At 40.8% G+C, this 17,325-nt stretch overlaps 1 protein-coding gene across 1 annotated transcript in view; it reads left to right on the forward strand.

The window, feature by feature from the left end:
• Nucleotides 1-4,069: 4,069 nt before the first annotated feature.
• LOC108364200 (probable Ras GTPase-activating protein) overlaps nt 4,070-17,325 on the forward strand; it is a 50,192-nt gene continuing 36,936 nt past the window's right edge. The window contains exons 1-3 of the mRNA XM_017617790.1: nt 4,070-4,125; nt 7,215-7,262; nt 9,221-9,228. Coding sequence (XP_017473279.1) covers nt 4,070-4,125; nt 7,215-7,262; nt 9,221-9,228 — 112 coding nt within the window. The remainder of the gene's footprint in view (nt 4,126-7,214; nt 7,263-9,220; nt 9,229-17,325) is intronic.

The following is a 17,325-nucleotide window of genomic DNA, read 5'->3' on the forward strand; positions in this document are numbered from 1 at the left end:
GTTATTGTGCTTGCCACATAAAAGCAAACCGTTGAAAATTGTTGAAATCGGACTAAAATTGAGGCCGCTTTTCATATAACGGTAAATTTCAGAAATGCTTGAAATTTCAATATTTCGAAATTTAAGGACGCTAATTTACTCAATTTGATACACCCGGGCTTACCACCTAGCGGTAGCTTTCGGAAAGGTGGAAAACATATATTTAATACTTGCGCCGGGTATTTAATGTTCGGCTCCGCCCGAACTTAGACTTTCTTACTTGTTTTTTCTTAGGGACAACATCCTGAGTAGCTCAATGCTTTCTGGCGGACGAACCTTCTATGGACCAACAGCAGACGTTCTCATACCGCTTAGGGTCAACAGTATGTTCCCTGGAGTTTTTAGATGTTTGGTCCATTACCAGGATAAGGGGTGAAATCGAAACAACTACTTCCATATACATACATGCAGCTTACAGCTTCTTTAAATATCCCCCAAATAATTTCTTTAGCAAACTTCAAACTTATTCCAAATAGGGTGAATGTAGGGAAGCACCGGAGACACTTTAGATTCAGAGATCAAAAATTCAGAAAGTCGTTCAAACAGAGCTTTCCAAAATTTCATTAAGAATAAAATTTTTTCTATACTGATAAGTAGGTAGGTACAATCGTGATAATAGAGTTGGCTGAGTAGTATGGAAACGCTTAGAAGTGCCTAGCACAGCGGCATAATTAAGCAAACGCTAACTGCTCCGATTTGTTCAAAGAGTAGTAAAGGTTACGTGATTTCTGTGGCCTAATTCGTAAACTAACTTCATTTGTTCACTTTATTCTCGGGTAAGAAAAGGAATGTCGGAGCCTCTAATAGGGAATCACATTGGACCCATAATAGTGTAAGTGTGTCTTTTTTCAGAGCTGGATTATGGTAGCCAAGATATATTAGGTTTTGACGCGGCAACTGTAGCTGCTTTCTAAGACACAAAGTCTTCTAATCAAGCGTCTCCAAATAGAATTTCTTAGGGTATATTCCTTTTTACGTTAACGCGAAGACAGGTTCCCTCTTTGGAGAGTGCTTTTTTTTGTAGAAATTAACGGCATGTGAAACTAAAGCAAACAAGGCTCTAGCATTGTGAACACTGATCGCAATCGAAAACGGGATGCGAATCCAAGCAGTCCTTCCAGTGGAGTTTTCCCTAGGGTATCTAGGCTCTCGAAGAAATTGTCCCCAAGAAACTTGAGGCGTTTTTTTGGAGTGCTGGACACTCACAAAGGAAGTGCTGGACGGATTCTACCTCCTCCTCATCCCTACAGCTTTTACTGAAATCGGTTTGCGGTGCTCTGAACCTAGCGGCCTTGTGGCCAATGGTCCAGTGGCCCGTAAATATTCTTGTGAGAATCTTAACGTTTCGATTTGACAGTCTTAATAAACTCCTTGTTCTTCGTTCGTCGAGCCGTGGCCAGAGCGATAGCGATACCATGCATGTGTGCAGATTTTCCCACCTGCTGTTGGTGGCACCCTTGGCCACTCTCTCGACCTCCGAAAACAGAAATCTCAGGGGAGGTTTCACGATCTGGTTCGCTTCCCCAAGCCCAATTTCAGATCCGTTTTCACCACATTCGTCCGCTTCCTCATTTCCTGGGACATCGTTGTGCCCCGGGACCCAGTGAAGGTTGATTATGTGTTGCTGTAGAGCTTGTAGGGATCTTCGGCACTCCTTAACGCATTCCGAGTTGGTCGTTTCCGACCCTAAGGTTTTGTTCGTATAAGAACTGCTTAAAATCAGTTTTAATCTTGAAACGGCATCTAGGGACCTGAAGAGACGTCGGGGATAAAGCAGAAAGCATATCTAAGCAGGAGATCATTCATGCAGGTTTCTGAGCGAAAGGTGGTTTCCAAAACCATTTGGATAAATGATAGAAACGGGTAAATGCGCTTAGACGCGACACACCTGAAGTTTTGTTTCGAAGAACACCCGAAGATAGAAGCTGATTGTGGCTAGAACTTAGTCAAATTGCCATTAGGACTATCCTTAAATTCGCGATAGTCCCGGTGACAATTTTAGTACAGTTTAGTTTCAGCGCAACTATTTGTAGTTATAAGCGAAAATCAGCATGAAGTGTAGAGAAACACGGAAATTACGACATTTTGCACAACACTTGTATGCAAGTAGGTCAAAGGAGTAGCAAAATATGAGAATGAGTAAAAGTTTACGTAGCATAAACAACGGCAATAAAAGACATTAGAAGTAATTGTTTATTTTCCTGCCATTTCAGTGTCATTAAGTGCCACGAACTTTTTGCGAAGTCACGCACATTTTTTCTTATTGCACAACAATAGCTCGAGAATCGATAGTTTTGGGCACTCGGTGTCAGGCAAAACCTTTCCGCACTTAATATGCTTTACATTTGTCAAGTAAAAATTATGTGACCAAGGTTGCTGTTAATGCGATTTATTGGATAAAAGAAACATCTAGACCAGTAACTAGTTACCAAAACAAAACCCGCGCTTTCAACTCTTTAGATTTACATGGGTGTGCACAGAGTAAGAGCTCTCTCCGACAGTCGCTTTTCTATGTGCTCAGCTCTTAATTGAAGAACAGCTAAGAAAGTCATAGCATCTGCCTGGCCATAGCAGTGCCCTCCAGGTGGAAGCAACAGCAATTCAATAAGCGGTTGAATACTTATCTTCGATCAAGAATAGCAATTTCTTCCTTAAGATCACTCCCTCCGGCGAATACCCTAACGGAAGGGCTGAGCAGTTCGATTTTCATCTTATAGGAGTATCGGAGCATACATATGTATGTATGTAGACATCAATTCCACTTTCGCAGAACGAGGAATTAAGCATACCACGCATTTACCTGCCAGACTATTGCAGGTGAACTATCTCCGGAATAAGCGAGCACAAGATGAAAATATCTGGACACTTGCCACAGCCTGAATCCACAGAGCCTGAAATCTACAACGCGGGTTCTCAAACTTTGTATGTGAGAAGGAGCCGGAAATTCGTAAGCTTACTATACCCGGTTTCCACACCGTGATTTGTTCATATCTCCTAATTATTGGGGTGATCCGAAAGCGGGTTCCATAAGGAAGGCTGATAGCATCGCTCTAAGCAACTACGAGTCCATAAATATATGGCGGGTAATATTGAATGTATGGCGCAGAAGCATGGACTATGAAAACATTTGATGGAGCGTTCGAGAGTAAGATTTACGAGCCTTTGCGCGTTGGAGACGGTGAATACCGCAGTGGATGGAACGATCTGTTGTACGAGCTTTAGATGATATATGTATGTCAGTTGACATCCGTCTTTTCGTTTGCAGCGTATGGTGCACGTTATCTTGGACGTTTTCGCAGTAGCGACAGAACGATGAGTCCACGCTTCCCATCCTATGAAGATATTCTCGGAAGGAGCCATGCCCGATATGTTATCCATAGTGCGGCAGATTAAAATACAGCGACTCCTCTGGCTCAGCCATGTCGTACGAGTCGACAGAAAGCTCCATCACTGAAAGTATACAAGGATCGCGATGATGGTATTAGAGGGGGAGGAATTTCTCGATATTTACCTATAACAATATATCGATGAATTGGTTGATTGTAATAGGCTGATGGACGCACATCCTGATAGCCGACCTTCGGACATGGTTGAAAAGACCGCACGGGGAAGTCGATTTCTACCTGACGCAATTTCCCACCGGTCATGGCTCCTTCCGAGAATATCTTCATAGGATGGGAAGCGTGGACTCATCGTTCTGTCGCTACTGCGAAAACGTCCAAGATAACGTGCACCATACGTTGCAAACGAAAAGACGGATGTCAACTGAGGACACCGGAATGAAACGCCCCTATAAGAGAGCAGCTTCGAGGCTCTAGCAGCGCGCTCCTGCATCTGAAGACATGCAGAATTGCGTTGCCAGATGCGGGATTCTTGCAAGGGCGGTGAGAGTTTGGGTTTTAATGGGTAGCCCAACACGCTTTGCTCGAGCCCCCCCTCCCCCCCTAACTTTCAAATTTTCCTTATATATATATATAAAATATTATCCTGAAATGCCAGCTTAATAGGGTCGAGACTTAAAGTTAACAAAATGTATTCTGATTACAACTTCGATAACTGTATCGGTAAACATACTATATTTATGAAGTATATTCATACTGGGAGCTTTATTTACAATAATATCGAAAAATTTATCGATAAATCGTTAGATACTTACATAGAATAAGAGTTCGATAATAAAATCGATAACAATATTAACTACAATTTTTCGCATAGGAAAATACATATAATAACATATAAAAAAAGATATCGATAAATATTTTAATGTCGATGTCGAATAAAATCTCGATAACAAAATGAATAAAAATATCAATTAACAATTGCCACACGGAATCAGTTGCGATGACAATACGAAAAATGAAAGTATCGATAAATGTATCGATTACAAAATAGAGAAGGATATCAAGAAATATGCTGATATCGATATCCAAAAACATATTAAAAGAAGTATCGATCAATGTATCGACGCCAATATTGATAGCGAAAAATATCATATAAATCGATATTCATAAAGCCGATAAGTGCTCGTAACGATACAAAAATTGTGTATCTAAACACGAATGTGAATAAAAACAGATCTGCGTAAGGCAAATTTAGAAGCAAAAGAACCTTAGAGTTGTGGGTACAACATTTTTCAAATTAAAATATCTGATTTCTTAAGTCTGCACCTACATATGTACTTTTTTATTAGTTTGATATGCTATATTGTGTTCATGGAATTTGGGAACTACTCAATATTAATACGAATTATGATGTCCTCAGCTAAATCGAAAGATTTTAACTTTAAAAAAATATTTCTTTCTCACCTTATAAAAAGAAAAAAACAAACAAAAGTTACCCGCAAGCCCTGTTGATTTCCTTTAAAAATTGATGAGCGCAGACGGCGTCAATCAAGAAAAAGACTATCCCAATCTTCAATTATCCAAAAGCCGAAAAAATACCTGTTTGCATCTTCAATCAAGAAATAGTGATTCTTGAAATTTTGAGTGTATGAAATTTCGCGTCATCGCCCACAAATTACTACAAACAGCGAATTTCTCTGTACTCCCAAAAGTGCCGAACACCAAATTTATTTACAAATTGAAAAAAAAAACATATTTATTAAGTAAATGCAGAACTTAATTAAGCTTAAGAAAAAATTTCAATTGAAACATTCAAACAATTGCTGCTTAATCATAAAAATATTACTGACAACAGTCGCGCATGCGCAATGAATCAGCAATGAGGGCGTCGGCAACATTACGCATGCTTGTCTACTATTAAGTTATACAAGTAGCACAAAAAGCGTAGTAAAATGTATGACTTTGGGCTCTAAAGTTTAAAGCGTAAACATACATAGCTGGCTGGCATGTCTTTTTGGAGCCCGCTTTTTGAATTAAGACGCGCGGTGAGTGTGAGAGAGAGAACAGCTGAGAAAAAATGGGGATTTTAAAATATGAGCTGTTTGAAATGGCTAAAATGACAGCTCAAAAACAACTTAACAAAATTAAAAAAATAATAAGAAGAAACTTTCTAAATAAATTTGCTCGCTGAAACAGTAAAAAGAAACTTGCACCTCTAAATTTGCCGCTTAAAGGCGGCACCAAGTGCGACAACAAAAGTTGAAGAAACAATTGAGCTAGCAACATTAAGTGAATTACAACAATAGGAGAAATACGCTTAGCAACAACAACAATTGAAATAAGAAAATACTATTTGAATATAGCACGTATCACCCATAAACGTTTATGCACAAATGTAAGGATGAGTAAGTACTGACGCGTACACCATCATATTTCTGTATGTAGACTCCGTTTGCCCGCTGATGTCTGCCGCGCATGCGTCCACCGACCCCCTACTCCCAGACTTAGCCTACCTAAACGTGCTCACAAATGGTTCTGAAATTGCCGACGAACGTCGTCGCACCCGGCACATTAACTCACAGACAGTCGTTAAGTTCATTACACAGACAGTACGACAAATAGTTATATGGGCAATTAGTCAGTTAGTTAGTCTATATGTCATTTCGTCGCCGCATCGACAGACAGTCACTTTACTAACTCGCCTGCCTAGTCTACCCCCGCCATTAAGGTGAGCGCTAGCTAACGCATGAGTCAGTCTGCCTGTCAAGTAAGTAACCAACCAGTCAACCAGTTGGGCTGTCACTCATTCCACGTTCATCATATTTGCTTTTTTTTCTTGCGGTATTGACATTTGAGGCGGGTGTGAACAACAGCCTTTGGTTTTCGTTTTTTTTTTGTTTTCGTTTTCTCGCTTTCGTTTTGTGTGCGCGCCAATTGTCCGTAAATAATGTAAGCTTGACTTGTTAACATTGTCCATACCTTAGTTCGCCTAGGTCCGCAAGAGACTTTGTTGTTTCGCTCATTTATGTGAAGTAATTTTTTATATGGTTAATTGTTAATTTGTGTCATTGCTCAGAATTAGAACGTCACGTTCGTTATTTTGAGTTTTAGGTTTCCAAGATTGCGGTCGGTCAATTGTTTTACAGCAAATCGCTAACTTTTATGGATGCATTAGAAAAGATTGCTAATGGCGAAACTTGAGGTAGACCCGCTATGTAAAGAAAGTTTGAGGCTTCGAAAGTTCCGAAAGCAATTGCTTGTTGTTCAGAAGACAGAAATTTCATTAGCTTGAGCTTCGATGTCTACTCTGCAGGCAATGGCAAGGCACTGACCCTAAAAAATCCGCTCCTTACCTTTTAATTTTTCTAGGAGTTTTTTTTTTTTTATTTCGGATGGATTCCATCTCCAAAAATTAGGGATGTAAATATCTTCCATGCTTTCACATTGTGTTCAGTTTGTTATTTCTCCTTTGGTTCTTTTAAGCCCAAAAACCGTCGGTGTCTTTTGCTCTTTCTGTCGAGCCCAAGTCTTAGTAGATCTGCCTTAAATCAACTTGTTTTGTAAAAAAAATTTAACTCCCAGTCGCCCTGATACTCGTATTACTTAAGCTGCGTGAAGGTCATTCTATTAGGGAAGCCCCTCTGTTAGCGATTTGCAAATCCTTTGCAAAGTTCAAATCTAACACAGGGATAGATTGCTAGCACCTTGGCCTCAAATACAGTCGGCGGTCTGCCATTGCAATATTGGGAAAGCCTCTGGTGGCGACTTGCAAACGCTTTTCAAAGTCCTATCTAGCACTGGTAGAGATTGCTAGTAACTACGCCTGGAGGACAGTGGGCCATCTGCCAATTGTGGTGGATTCGCTAGTAGCGGTTGTTTGGAGTTCAGCGCCGGCTATGCTATTATCTGCATTCTGTTACCGATGTGGGGTTGCCACGTCGTTGATATTTTGAATCTTAGCATCCACGCTTTGTTGAAGCTGGCATTCCTTTGCCTTGCTACAAGATAAGTTGCTGCATTTCTAGCTTCTTTACTTTTCTACGCGTGGTGATACTCAACACGTTCTCTCTCGGTTTGGGCTTCTGATATATTTAGCGACATCTTTTGATCGTTGCATGAGCTCCGAATGTTGGTTTTCTCTCTTTATAGGGATCCAATGACCTTGCATTGCACAGACCTCTTCTAATCTGGTCTTTTGGGCATCCCGGTCCTTTTTATTTGGACTGAAAAATCGACTTGTCTCTTCGCCACATTTTTTCACTTCGGCACCTGTTAGAGCTATTCGATCTGGTGATATTCGGCCCCTTCGATGTACGTATCAAGCGGCGCCAGGAGTCTGGATTGACACTTTGGTAAGTTTTTGAACAAAAATTGGTCTGCTAGTTACGGACTTGCCATTGCGGTAAAATAGAGCTCATCTTAGAGGTTATACTTAATGTTATGCTTACCGTTGTACTGTAGCTAAGACTAGCGATGGGCACGAGATATCGGGACCCGCGGGACCAAGGTACTGATTAATAAATGGACGCGATGGGCGGTAGCGGGGAGGTCTTCAAAAATTTTGCGGGCGGGACGGGGCCAAAATACGTTCCCGACATTCCCGGTAAAACCCGTAACCTTTTCAAATACAGAAAATCTTCCTCAAAAACGTTGTATGAAATAAGCTCTTTTTTATGTTCTGTTGGGACGAAAGGTAGAGGAAAACAAAATAATCGGAAGATGCCAGATCCTTGGTTATTATTTTTTATTATTTAAAATTAATTTGAAAGATATGTGAACTCCCGGACCCACGGAACCTGCGGTACAATTCTGAAAAACATCGGGATCGGCGGGTTCGGGACTTAAAAATTGAATTTCGGGATGGGAGGGATCGGGATTGAATATTTAGTCCCATGATGCCCATCTCTAGCTAAGACTGCCGCAGTTCACTTCACTATCAGACTGAGGAGCAAATGATTCTACTTTAACCCACTATTTGGGCACTCAGCGGCCTTTGAAAGCTTCGACTTCATACCTGAAGTAACTGATCGCTCTGCACGATTTCCGTTACCGAATGGATTTTTCCCTAGACACATACCTCTAAGGTGTGAGTAGGTAATCCTCTGTTGGAGATGTTCACTAACCCAATTATCGGATTAAACCAAGTTAAAAGGAGGTTTGAGCAAATGTGTTCTGTCAGAAACTGTCCGTAAAACTCAAGTTTAGGCTTCCAGATTTGTGCAGCGTCACAGAGCTTGGCGATGTTTCAGGTAACCGCAACGTTAATGAATTTGCTAGACCAGGGAGGCTGGAGGTCCTATGACAACCTGCAGCCTGTTCCAGGACAGATGGCCTTTTTTTATTCCGCTCAGCGAGCGTTAGTCGAAAACAGGGCATCCAAAAATGTAAGGTCCTTAGGCCAGTGGTGAACCGTAGGCTGTCAAAGGAGCTGCTTAAGCTGTCTGTCGATGCAGGCACGAGTCTTTAGACACTCATGCGGTACCACTTCAAATTTTATCCGATCTCTCTTTCAGCGACTGTTTGGAAAACGACTGATTATTGTCTTCTTAACAGCGCTGCTTTTGCTAGGCAAAGGTTTAAATACCTAGGATTGCATTTTACTAAAATTAGTACGCGATGCGGCTTGGTAATAGGAAAAAGTCTTTCCATTGCTGTGGGTTACCCATTAGTCTTCGTACCGCCAAAAAGGCACAAAATCGTGCAATGCTCTAGGGAAAGGGATGGGCAGTTCTTTGTTGACTTTCTGCAGCCTCAGGACAAAGTAAAGATCTTGAGCTATGTTTGATTCAAATGATAGGCTCTTACTTGAGCTATGACTGAGCTTGTGCTCTACCCCAAAGTGTCTGTGGTAGCAGCTAGAGACGACAGTGTAGCTTGGTTCTTCTTTTATGAGTGGTTTCATCAATTCCAATTGACTGCAACATATTAAAAGTGTGCTTAATGCTACAAGAATTGAGATAAATATGAGTGCATTGTCCATTGCAGAACTGCAAATTGTCGGTGCTGTTATTATATTGTCTTCCAAAGCTGTTTTCTTAAGCGATTTTTTTCCAGTTTCATTTTTTGTTTGCTTAGACCTACAGCAATCGAGAACAGGCTATATAAACATGCGAAGTGTATTTATTACATTTTAACTATGAGCTATGCCAACATAGCAATAAAGATCAGCAAAAAAATGCAAACTGCAACAAAAAAAAAAATAAGCCACAAACTTAGCAATGCCTGGTTAAGCATGTTAATTGTGCAATTGATGTAATGGAGTAGCCGCCACAGCGGCAGCAGCAGCCGAGAGCTAGCAACAAAAACAAAACCATGAAACGAAAGCGTTGAAGTTGCCGCAGTTGTGGCAGTTGGCTGAAGATGTTGGTCTTGTTGAATGACTGAATAAATGAATGAATAGTGGCATAAATTAAAATTTATTACAACTACATAATACATACTGCATCTGTATGTTTGTGTAATATACCCCAACTACATAGTAGCTGCCGGGTATAAAAAAAAATCCAGTACCAGTTTATGCTTATTGCGGTAGTCGCCTGCATTGGCGGGGGCGTGGGTGCGCGCTGCTGACTCTACGAATCACCACTTGGCGCGATGACTCAATTTTTGTTTTACTTTTTCACAACTCTGTTTTATTTAAAACTGCTATTGGAGGTCGTGTTGTTTTTTTCTTTTTGTTGCCTTAGTTAAACTTTAACCCCTTTGCAGTGCATTCTTTGCGTTTTTTTCTCTGTCTGGTTTGAGAGACTTGGATAGTATTTCCACGGTAGGTATAGTCAGCCAGTCCCATCAGCTTGACACACCCTCACCGCTCGACTGTGGCAACTCGGCATTAAGCTGATTGTCTCACTTACATACTTGCGTACTTAGTTAAATTTGAGACTAAACATTTAATTGCATTCAATTGTGTTTTAATTGAGAAATAACTACATGCTTGATTGTAAAGTATGTGGCGTTGATTTCAATTATCGACACAAGGCAAGAATAGGGGAGGGTAAGTTTGGGGCGAATACGCGGAAATTTCGGAGAAAAAAAATGTTAGGGTTGAAGTTTTTGAAGACTTTCTTAAGTGCTCTGCCTCAAATATTGTGTTGTCTATGCAGGCTTTGAAGACTCTCTTGGGATGCCCTCGTTCAAATATCCAACATCCGAATGGGCACTTGCTGGAAGCAAGGCACGCCAGAAGGAAACTTCGTGAACTCACATACCCGGTCTAGACCTACAGAGCTGAGCAGCCCAATGTTGCGCAGATAACCCATAAGCCACATTCACCGGAAGACAATCGCCATCTTTATAAACTCTCGCCTACACAAGAATGCCGTCATCGAAGAACAACCACCACGCATGGATCTTTCTCGCTCCCTTAAACCCACTTTCATTGGTCCGAACTCATCGAAATAGCACATTTTCTTGGCCAGCGGTTAGTTGAGCTTGACTACAATGATTGATAAGTACACCAGTCGATTTAGGCAAGAAGTATAGTACTGCCGCTATAAAAAAAAACAAGCCAGAGACTAAGAGTCCAAAGAGCTCTAGGTTAGGTAGAGAAGGCATATTTTGTTAAATGGCTGGACTTTGGGCCGACGAGGATGTTTCGAGTAGTCACATATACCAGAACATTCACAGACTCACTTGGGTGCCTTTTAATCATAGAACAAATAACTTATTGATCAGGTTGACGTACATTTAGTTCGTGGAACCAACATTGACTCGGATTATTAATTTATTACTGGCAAGATAAGCCAAGCAAAAAAAAGAAAGGCTCATCCGTCATTGCAGGAAATTTTGACGCCGTGAAAGTGCAGTCGCGACAGTCTGCTGAGAAACTTCGTGTGCGATTCTCGATCCTTCTTCCGGTCCGAGAAAACCGAAGATAAAGCAAGAGGAAAAATAGGGCACGGAAGAAGTAAGTGCGAAGTATTTGAGATGCTGTTAGTAAGGAATCCAAAGTACTAGAAGTAAGGCAGCACTTGAGTATACCTGAGAAGAAGATTCCAGACCAACGTACAGGGACAAAACTCTAATCTTTGCACTCGATCAAGATGAGATACAACATACCTCCGGGAATACATTCCCGAAAATTGTCCTTAGCTCAATTCACAAAACGGGAGATCCTACAAAGTTCTATCGATGATACTGGCATCCACAAACGCAATACCATTTTAAACCTTTTGTTTATAACTGAAGCAAGTTGAAGTGAATATATGAACGGGACGGCTTCTATGCCTAGTGTCGTATGTTTTGCTATTACGCTTTCCTTGGCTGTAGATTTCAACACAAAACCAAAGATGACTCTTGCTTCGTTGGCTACTTACTTCATTCTCTAAAATTTCATCCCAATCGTTCGTTCCCCTTCATTTCTTTCCCTCCCCTCTAATACCTCGTCTCAATTAACTTCCATTCACAGACTTTCAGATTTGTTTGCGCCTAGCGGTTGCACGCCCACGTAGTTGCCACAGCTTTGTACTCATAGTTTTTAAGACCTATTGCCAACTGCTGCGATTAACCGCAACCGCAATCAACTCAGTTGGTGCAGTCGGCGGCGGCGGAGTCGCAACATCGCACACTTGTCAGTATTCCGCTTTTGCTGCGGGTAAGTTTCAAATGTCACAATCGTAGAAAAAATTGCTTATTAGCGCAAACAAAAAACAAAAAATAACTAAAAATCTCAGTTCGCTGCAGAGATCCCAGCATGCTGAGCAACCAAATGCGCCATGAGCTGGCTGCTTGATAACTCAATTCAAAGGTGTGAAAAGGTGTCGTGGAAGCCGCTGTTGTCATTCACAGCTTAGCCGACAAACAACAACACATGACATTTGCCAACTGTATTATCATAAAAGTGCATACATACATATGCATGACTTTTTTTTCTATGAGAATGCAAATATGTTTGTAGGTACTTGTGTGTGACTGTTGCATATTTGCAGCGAAACTGAGCTCTGCATTGGGAAATTCAATGCAGCGAATTGCGGAAATCAAGTGGAAATAGAATAGTTCAGCGTGCGGAAAAAATCAGCAATAAAGAATTGGAGCATGCGATTTTTGCATATTAAGTAAGACGAAGTAAGGAATTACAGTTGAAATAGAGAAAACAGAAAATAAATGCAAAGCTAAAATTGCTTCTGTTGATTTGTTGAGATAATTTTTATTAACTAACGGTACTTTGACCTCTTACCACAAATTCGGTCGTTGGATTAGCTGGAGGAGCTGAGGTGGGTAATTGATGATTTAATATTTGGTTAGCTCGACTCTTTAAAGAGTACTTAAAAGCCTTTTAAACCTTAAAAATTCGTCCCAAGCGTTTGTGCCGCAAGCCTATCGCCTCCTCAGTTAACTCTGGCGGCCCTTGGCGGACGCATTCCAAATATTTTAGGATTTGATTAACCAATCCGATTAGAAAACGTGCTATCAGGGCCTTAAAAGCGTTAGAGGTGCGTTCTAATTTGATAAGGAAAGTCTGACCTCTCTCTTAGTTGTGTCGCAATACTACTTTATTAGGCTCATTTGGGTCTCGGGTCACAGCGACAGTAAAGGTACTCTTGAAAGAGCAGCTGGGAGTGCCATTGATCACTCTTGGATAGATGGGCCTCATGTCATCCCGCTGAACCTCTTTCCGCCATCAACAATTGAGTGTAATTTTGCTAACTTCTTAAATAATGAGATTTTGTCAAACCTTTTGAAATAGTTCTCTATTTTTCCTTAGGTCCTATCTCAAAAACTTTCATAGTTTTACCTGTTTGAAGTCTAGACTACAGTGTTAACATTTGCTACGATTTTTCGAAATAGCTAAACTAAAATAAAATAAATATAATAAATAGCTTTTGAAAGAAGTGTAGCCTAGGTTTTGTTGTTGTTGCTATTTTTTAGACAGTGCTGAGCTGTCACTAAGTTCTTGATCAGAACTAACCTTTCGTCATTCCGGTAGCGTAGTCACTCGTGTCATGAGGTAAAAGGGCCCTATGCCGTCTCGCTGGACGTACCCAATGCAGTAGTGTCCGGCGATGACACAAAATTAATCAGAGATTTAATTGGCTACTCATTGAATCTTGTGCAAATCTTACTCTCCTCTATGTATAAGTTGGTTTTCATTTCCAGTTAAGTTCTCTGAAATCTTTCGATGCCTGCGGATCTATATTTCGGCCGTCATTAGTCTTTTTTTATTCGTTCTGAAATGCCTTTATAAAGTTCGGCCGCAGCAGACGGATTTTCCGTTAGATCTCTGCTGAATACAAAACACTTCGAACCTGTAGTTTCCCATTCACTTTCTCTCAACGAGTAGCAGAAACTCTGCAAGTGATTTTGACTTTCACTTTTTCCCTAGAAGGCGCTGATTGGTGTGCCCGAAGCGATATATGCATTATTAGCTTTTCGGTTTCAAAACCATATAGAAGAATTGATGGGCGGAGGCAATTCTTCCGCTCTTTTTAAAATGGACATCTATAATGCTGATTGTTTTAGAGAAGTTGTTTTTTTAAATGGAATTGAAGCCTGAAAAATTCTCTTAAAACGATCTCCTCTGTTATGAGACAGTTACAGTGAACTATTAGGCCTATTGTGACAGAGTGGAAACTTTATTTATTCCAAACGTAGTGACAGGACAGAAGGCTGTTCAACCAGTGCAGCTCTTGCTATCACTTATGATTACAGACAGGTTGCTATTGGGATAAGAAAGCCCTCGAAGTCATTACTCCGTACAGAGTTGATGTTGAAATGGATTTTATCCCGTTAAATGTAGACTCTCTCACAAGATCCTCACCGGCCGATAGCAACTACTGTACTTAAACTAATTAGCACTTAGTCAGCTTGTGGTTTTAACCATAACCGCCGTGTGGAAAATCAGTTTTAGTCGAAGGAACTTGATATAATAAGATGAGAGGTTGTGAAGGTGGTAGCTTTACTCTTGGTTAATGTCTTTCAGGGACTTTATTATTATTATTATTATGAGCCTTGAGCACTGCGACCTCTAGGGTGATCTATTGTGCGTGGCTCTTAACCCTATAGGTAAGCTTTTTGTTCCATATTTCGAATGGATTCAGTGCTGTACCAGCTAGGTGAGCGAATCCGCATCTAGCGAGAGCAATACATTCACAAAGGATGTGCTCCGTCGTTTCTTCGTCCATCTCACAGAAGCGCTCTTGTCTGAAAGAATCATTTTACTGAGTTAATAAACAGGGAAAAATGTCCCGTGAAGTACCCAATGTGAGTTCGAAGGTCCTCCCTGCCTAAATTTATGAGCATTTTTGAAGCTTTTTGTAATGGATAGATGAACCGCTTAGCTTGTGTACCTTGGACATTCATTCCAATGCCTATCGAATTTTTGGTTTACCCACTTGTTTATGATGTCCCCTAAGTGTGCTTTGATGAGCTTACAAAAGACTTCCGGGCCATGGAATATTGTGGTTGCTCCGTGCTTAGCTAGGCGGTCCGCCTGTTCATTGCCATCATGGCCCCATCGCCCGGCACCTAGTCCAGTAATACCATGTTCTTGCTTCCAAGAGCATTTATGGTGCTGAGGCAGTCGTACCTGATGATGTTTTGATGTTATTATGTGGGACCTCAGCGCTAGCAAGGCAGCCTGATCTGTCCAACATAATACAGATGTTTTTAGAAGCTGTGCCTCTCTACAAATCTCTATCGCACGAATTCAATTGGAAAATGCACCCCATATGGTGCAGTTTGCTTAGTTTTGTGCTAGCAGTTCTTTGTGCCGCTTTTGTCCACCATGCAAAGGATGCGTAGGTGACTATCAGCTTCACAACTTTGTTAAATGACCAGTAAGTCATTTTGGAGGAGAGTCCCAATGTTTTCCCAAAGAATCCCATAGAATCGCGGTTGGAGATCGTTTCGTCATGCAGCCCTGTTACGCAGATCACCAGATCGTTTGCATAGCCTTATGTTTCGAAGCCATGGTCGTTCAGTAGGAAGAGGAGTTCGTCTATAACCATTGTCCACAGATGAGGAGAGAGTACAACCTCTGGTCGCTGTAATAGATTAGTTCAAGCCTTTTCACGGACGATCTCCAATTGCCTTTGCACCTTTCTCGGTATTTTGTATTTTGTCTTTCGAAAGTTTATTCGCAAAAATCTTTAACTAACCTTTAGAAGGTAAAGAGGACACCTCAGGTCGCTTAAGAGACTTTAGTTGCTTTGCTGTTATTTTGGTGAATCTTATTAAAAACGTGCTTACACTGGCTCCATACATTTTGGCCTTGCTTTTATCTTTCTACCGTTACCCAAACTTGGCTATCGATATGCAGATCTGCAACAGACTTCAGCATCGATTAGCTTGAACAGCTCGAAACTTAGTGCTTCTGTTAACAATTTGTCGACTACCTACGCAAAATATAACGCCCACCAAAGCTACTGAAACTCGTACCTAGCAGGTATAGATGAACCGCAACAAAAGCAACACTGTTGCAGAGACAATTTGCATAAAATTAAGTCAGCGCCTAAGAGTTTGCCTTTAGAAAAAAGCAAGAGCAAAAAAAAACATATTTTGTATAAAACTCATTAACGCGTATTTGTTTTTCTCACCTTGCACTTTGTACCCGAAATCAAAGCAAACGCAAACAAAGAGCCAACAGGCAATAAAGAAGCATGCGATTAGGCGCTTACGCATGTGAACTTGTACCGCAGCGTGTTTTATCTGCATTTTATGTTTGCTTATGAAAGATTGCATATTTTTCTTTAGTAGTTAATAAAGATTGTACTCGTACATAAGTACATAATAAAACAATCGCTGAAGGGAGGCACATAACTCTTTCAGTTGACCTTAAGCTCGTCTCGCGCTTGGCTAGCGCGGTTGGTCAGTTTTTTTTATTTTGACTTATTATATTGTATGTACATTGTATATACTCAACATAATTTTGATAAGTGATCGCCTCCGGTTATTCAACCGCATGCTTTGCATACCTACTCCGTACTTCTCTTACATACTTACATACATATTTAGGTATGTAGGTCTGTATGTTCGCATGTAAAAATCAACTTGCTTGATTATTTTGCAATTTCACATCGCTTAATATCGGTTTTATTATTATTTTAGTCTTCTTCTTCTTATTGTCACGGAAAAGCGTTCATATTTCTTGAATTTCAATGTCAGTAGCGAGCGAGCGAGTTCAAGAAACCCCTAGCGCCGACGCCGACAACCAAGCCATGAGCAGTGATAATTGGAAGACGCTTGTAAATGACACGCTGACTTATATTCTTGTGCATAAATATTTACTTCCAATAAATAGTGATTTATTACATATTTGTTTATGAATTAAATTGAGCTTGTGGCACTTGTTCTCGACATTTCGTTGATGCTGCGTTTGGGGTCTAACAGCAGCGCCTTGTCGCCTTGCAGGGAATTTCTTGACGGCCTTCATACTTCACTCTGAATAGCAGAAGATTATGACCTTGAACCGCTTGAGTGCTTCATTATATTTGTGTTCTTAGTACTCAAATCAGCTAGCGGGCTAACCAATGACTAACTAAGAATGCTAAGGTCAGGCTTTGGCGAATGTTCTCCGTTGAATCAGAAGTCATAACTGCGTAAAGTAAGACTAAAATGGCTACCTCAAGATGTGACTCAAATGGATTTTATATTACATCATTACTTAGAGGAGGTCACTTAGTTGCCGTGACCAAGAAAGCTATTTATTTTAACACAGCTCTATCCCGCTAGATTCTTTGGTGCTTTGGGGTATGGAGATCCTAAAAAGCTAGTCGGGGCAAACAATTTAGCCTGTCTGTTGGAAGTAATGTTGCTTTTCCTCCTCATTCAGATAAAGTAATTCCTCCTAATGGAGCTCAATGGCAGACCAATGAAGAGTCCTTAATCTATGAAACCCTGCGCAGCCTTTTTCCTGGCGAGAATATCTGCCAAATCATTGCCCGCTTTTCCGCAACAAGATAAACCTAGATACGGCATGAAATCAGTGTTAAGGTCTGAAGGCAGTCCC

This window comes from Rhagoletis zephyria, unplaced genomic scaffold (assembly GCF_001687245.7).
Source record: "Rhagoletis zephyria isolate East Lansing unplaced genomic scaffold, Rhagoletis_zephyria_1.1 Rzeph_scaffold_01491, whole genome shotgun sequence".
NCBI classification, from domain to species: Eukaryota; Metazoa; Arthropoda; class Insecta; order Diptera; family Tephritidae; genus Rhagoletis; species Rhagoletis zephyria.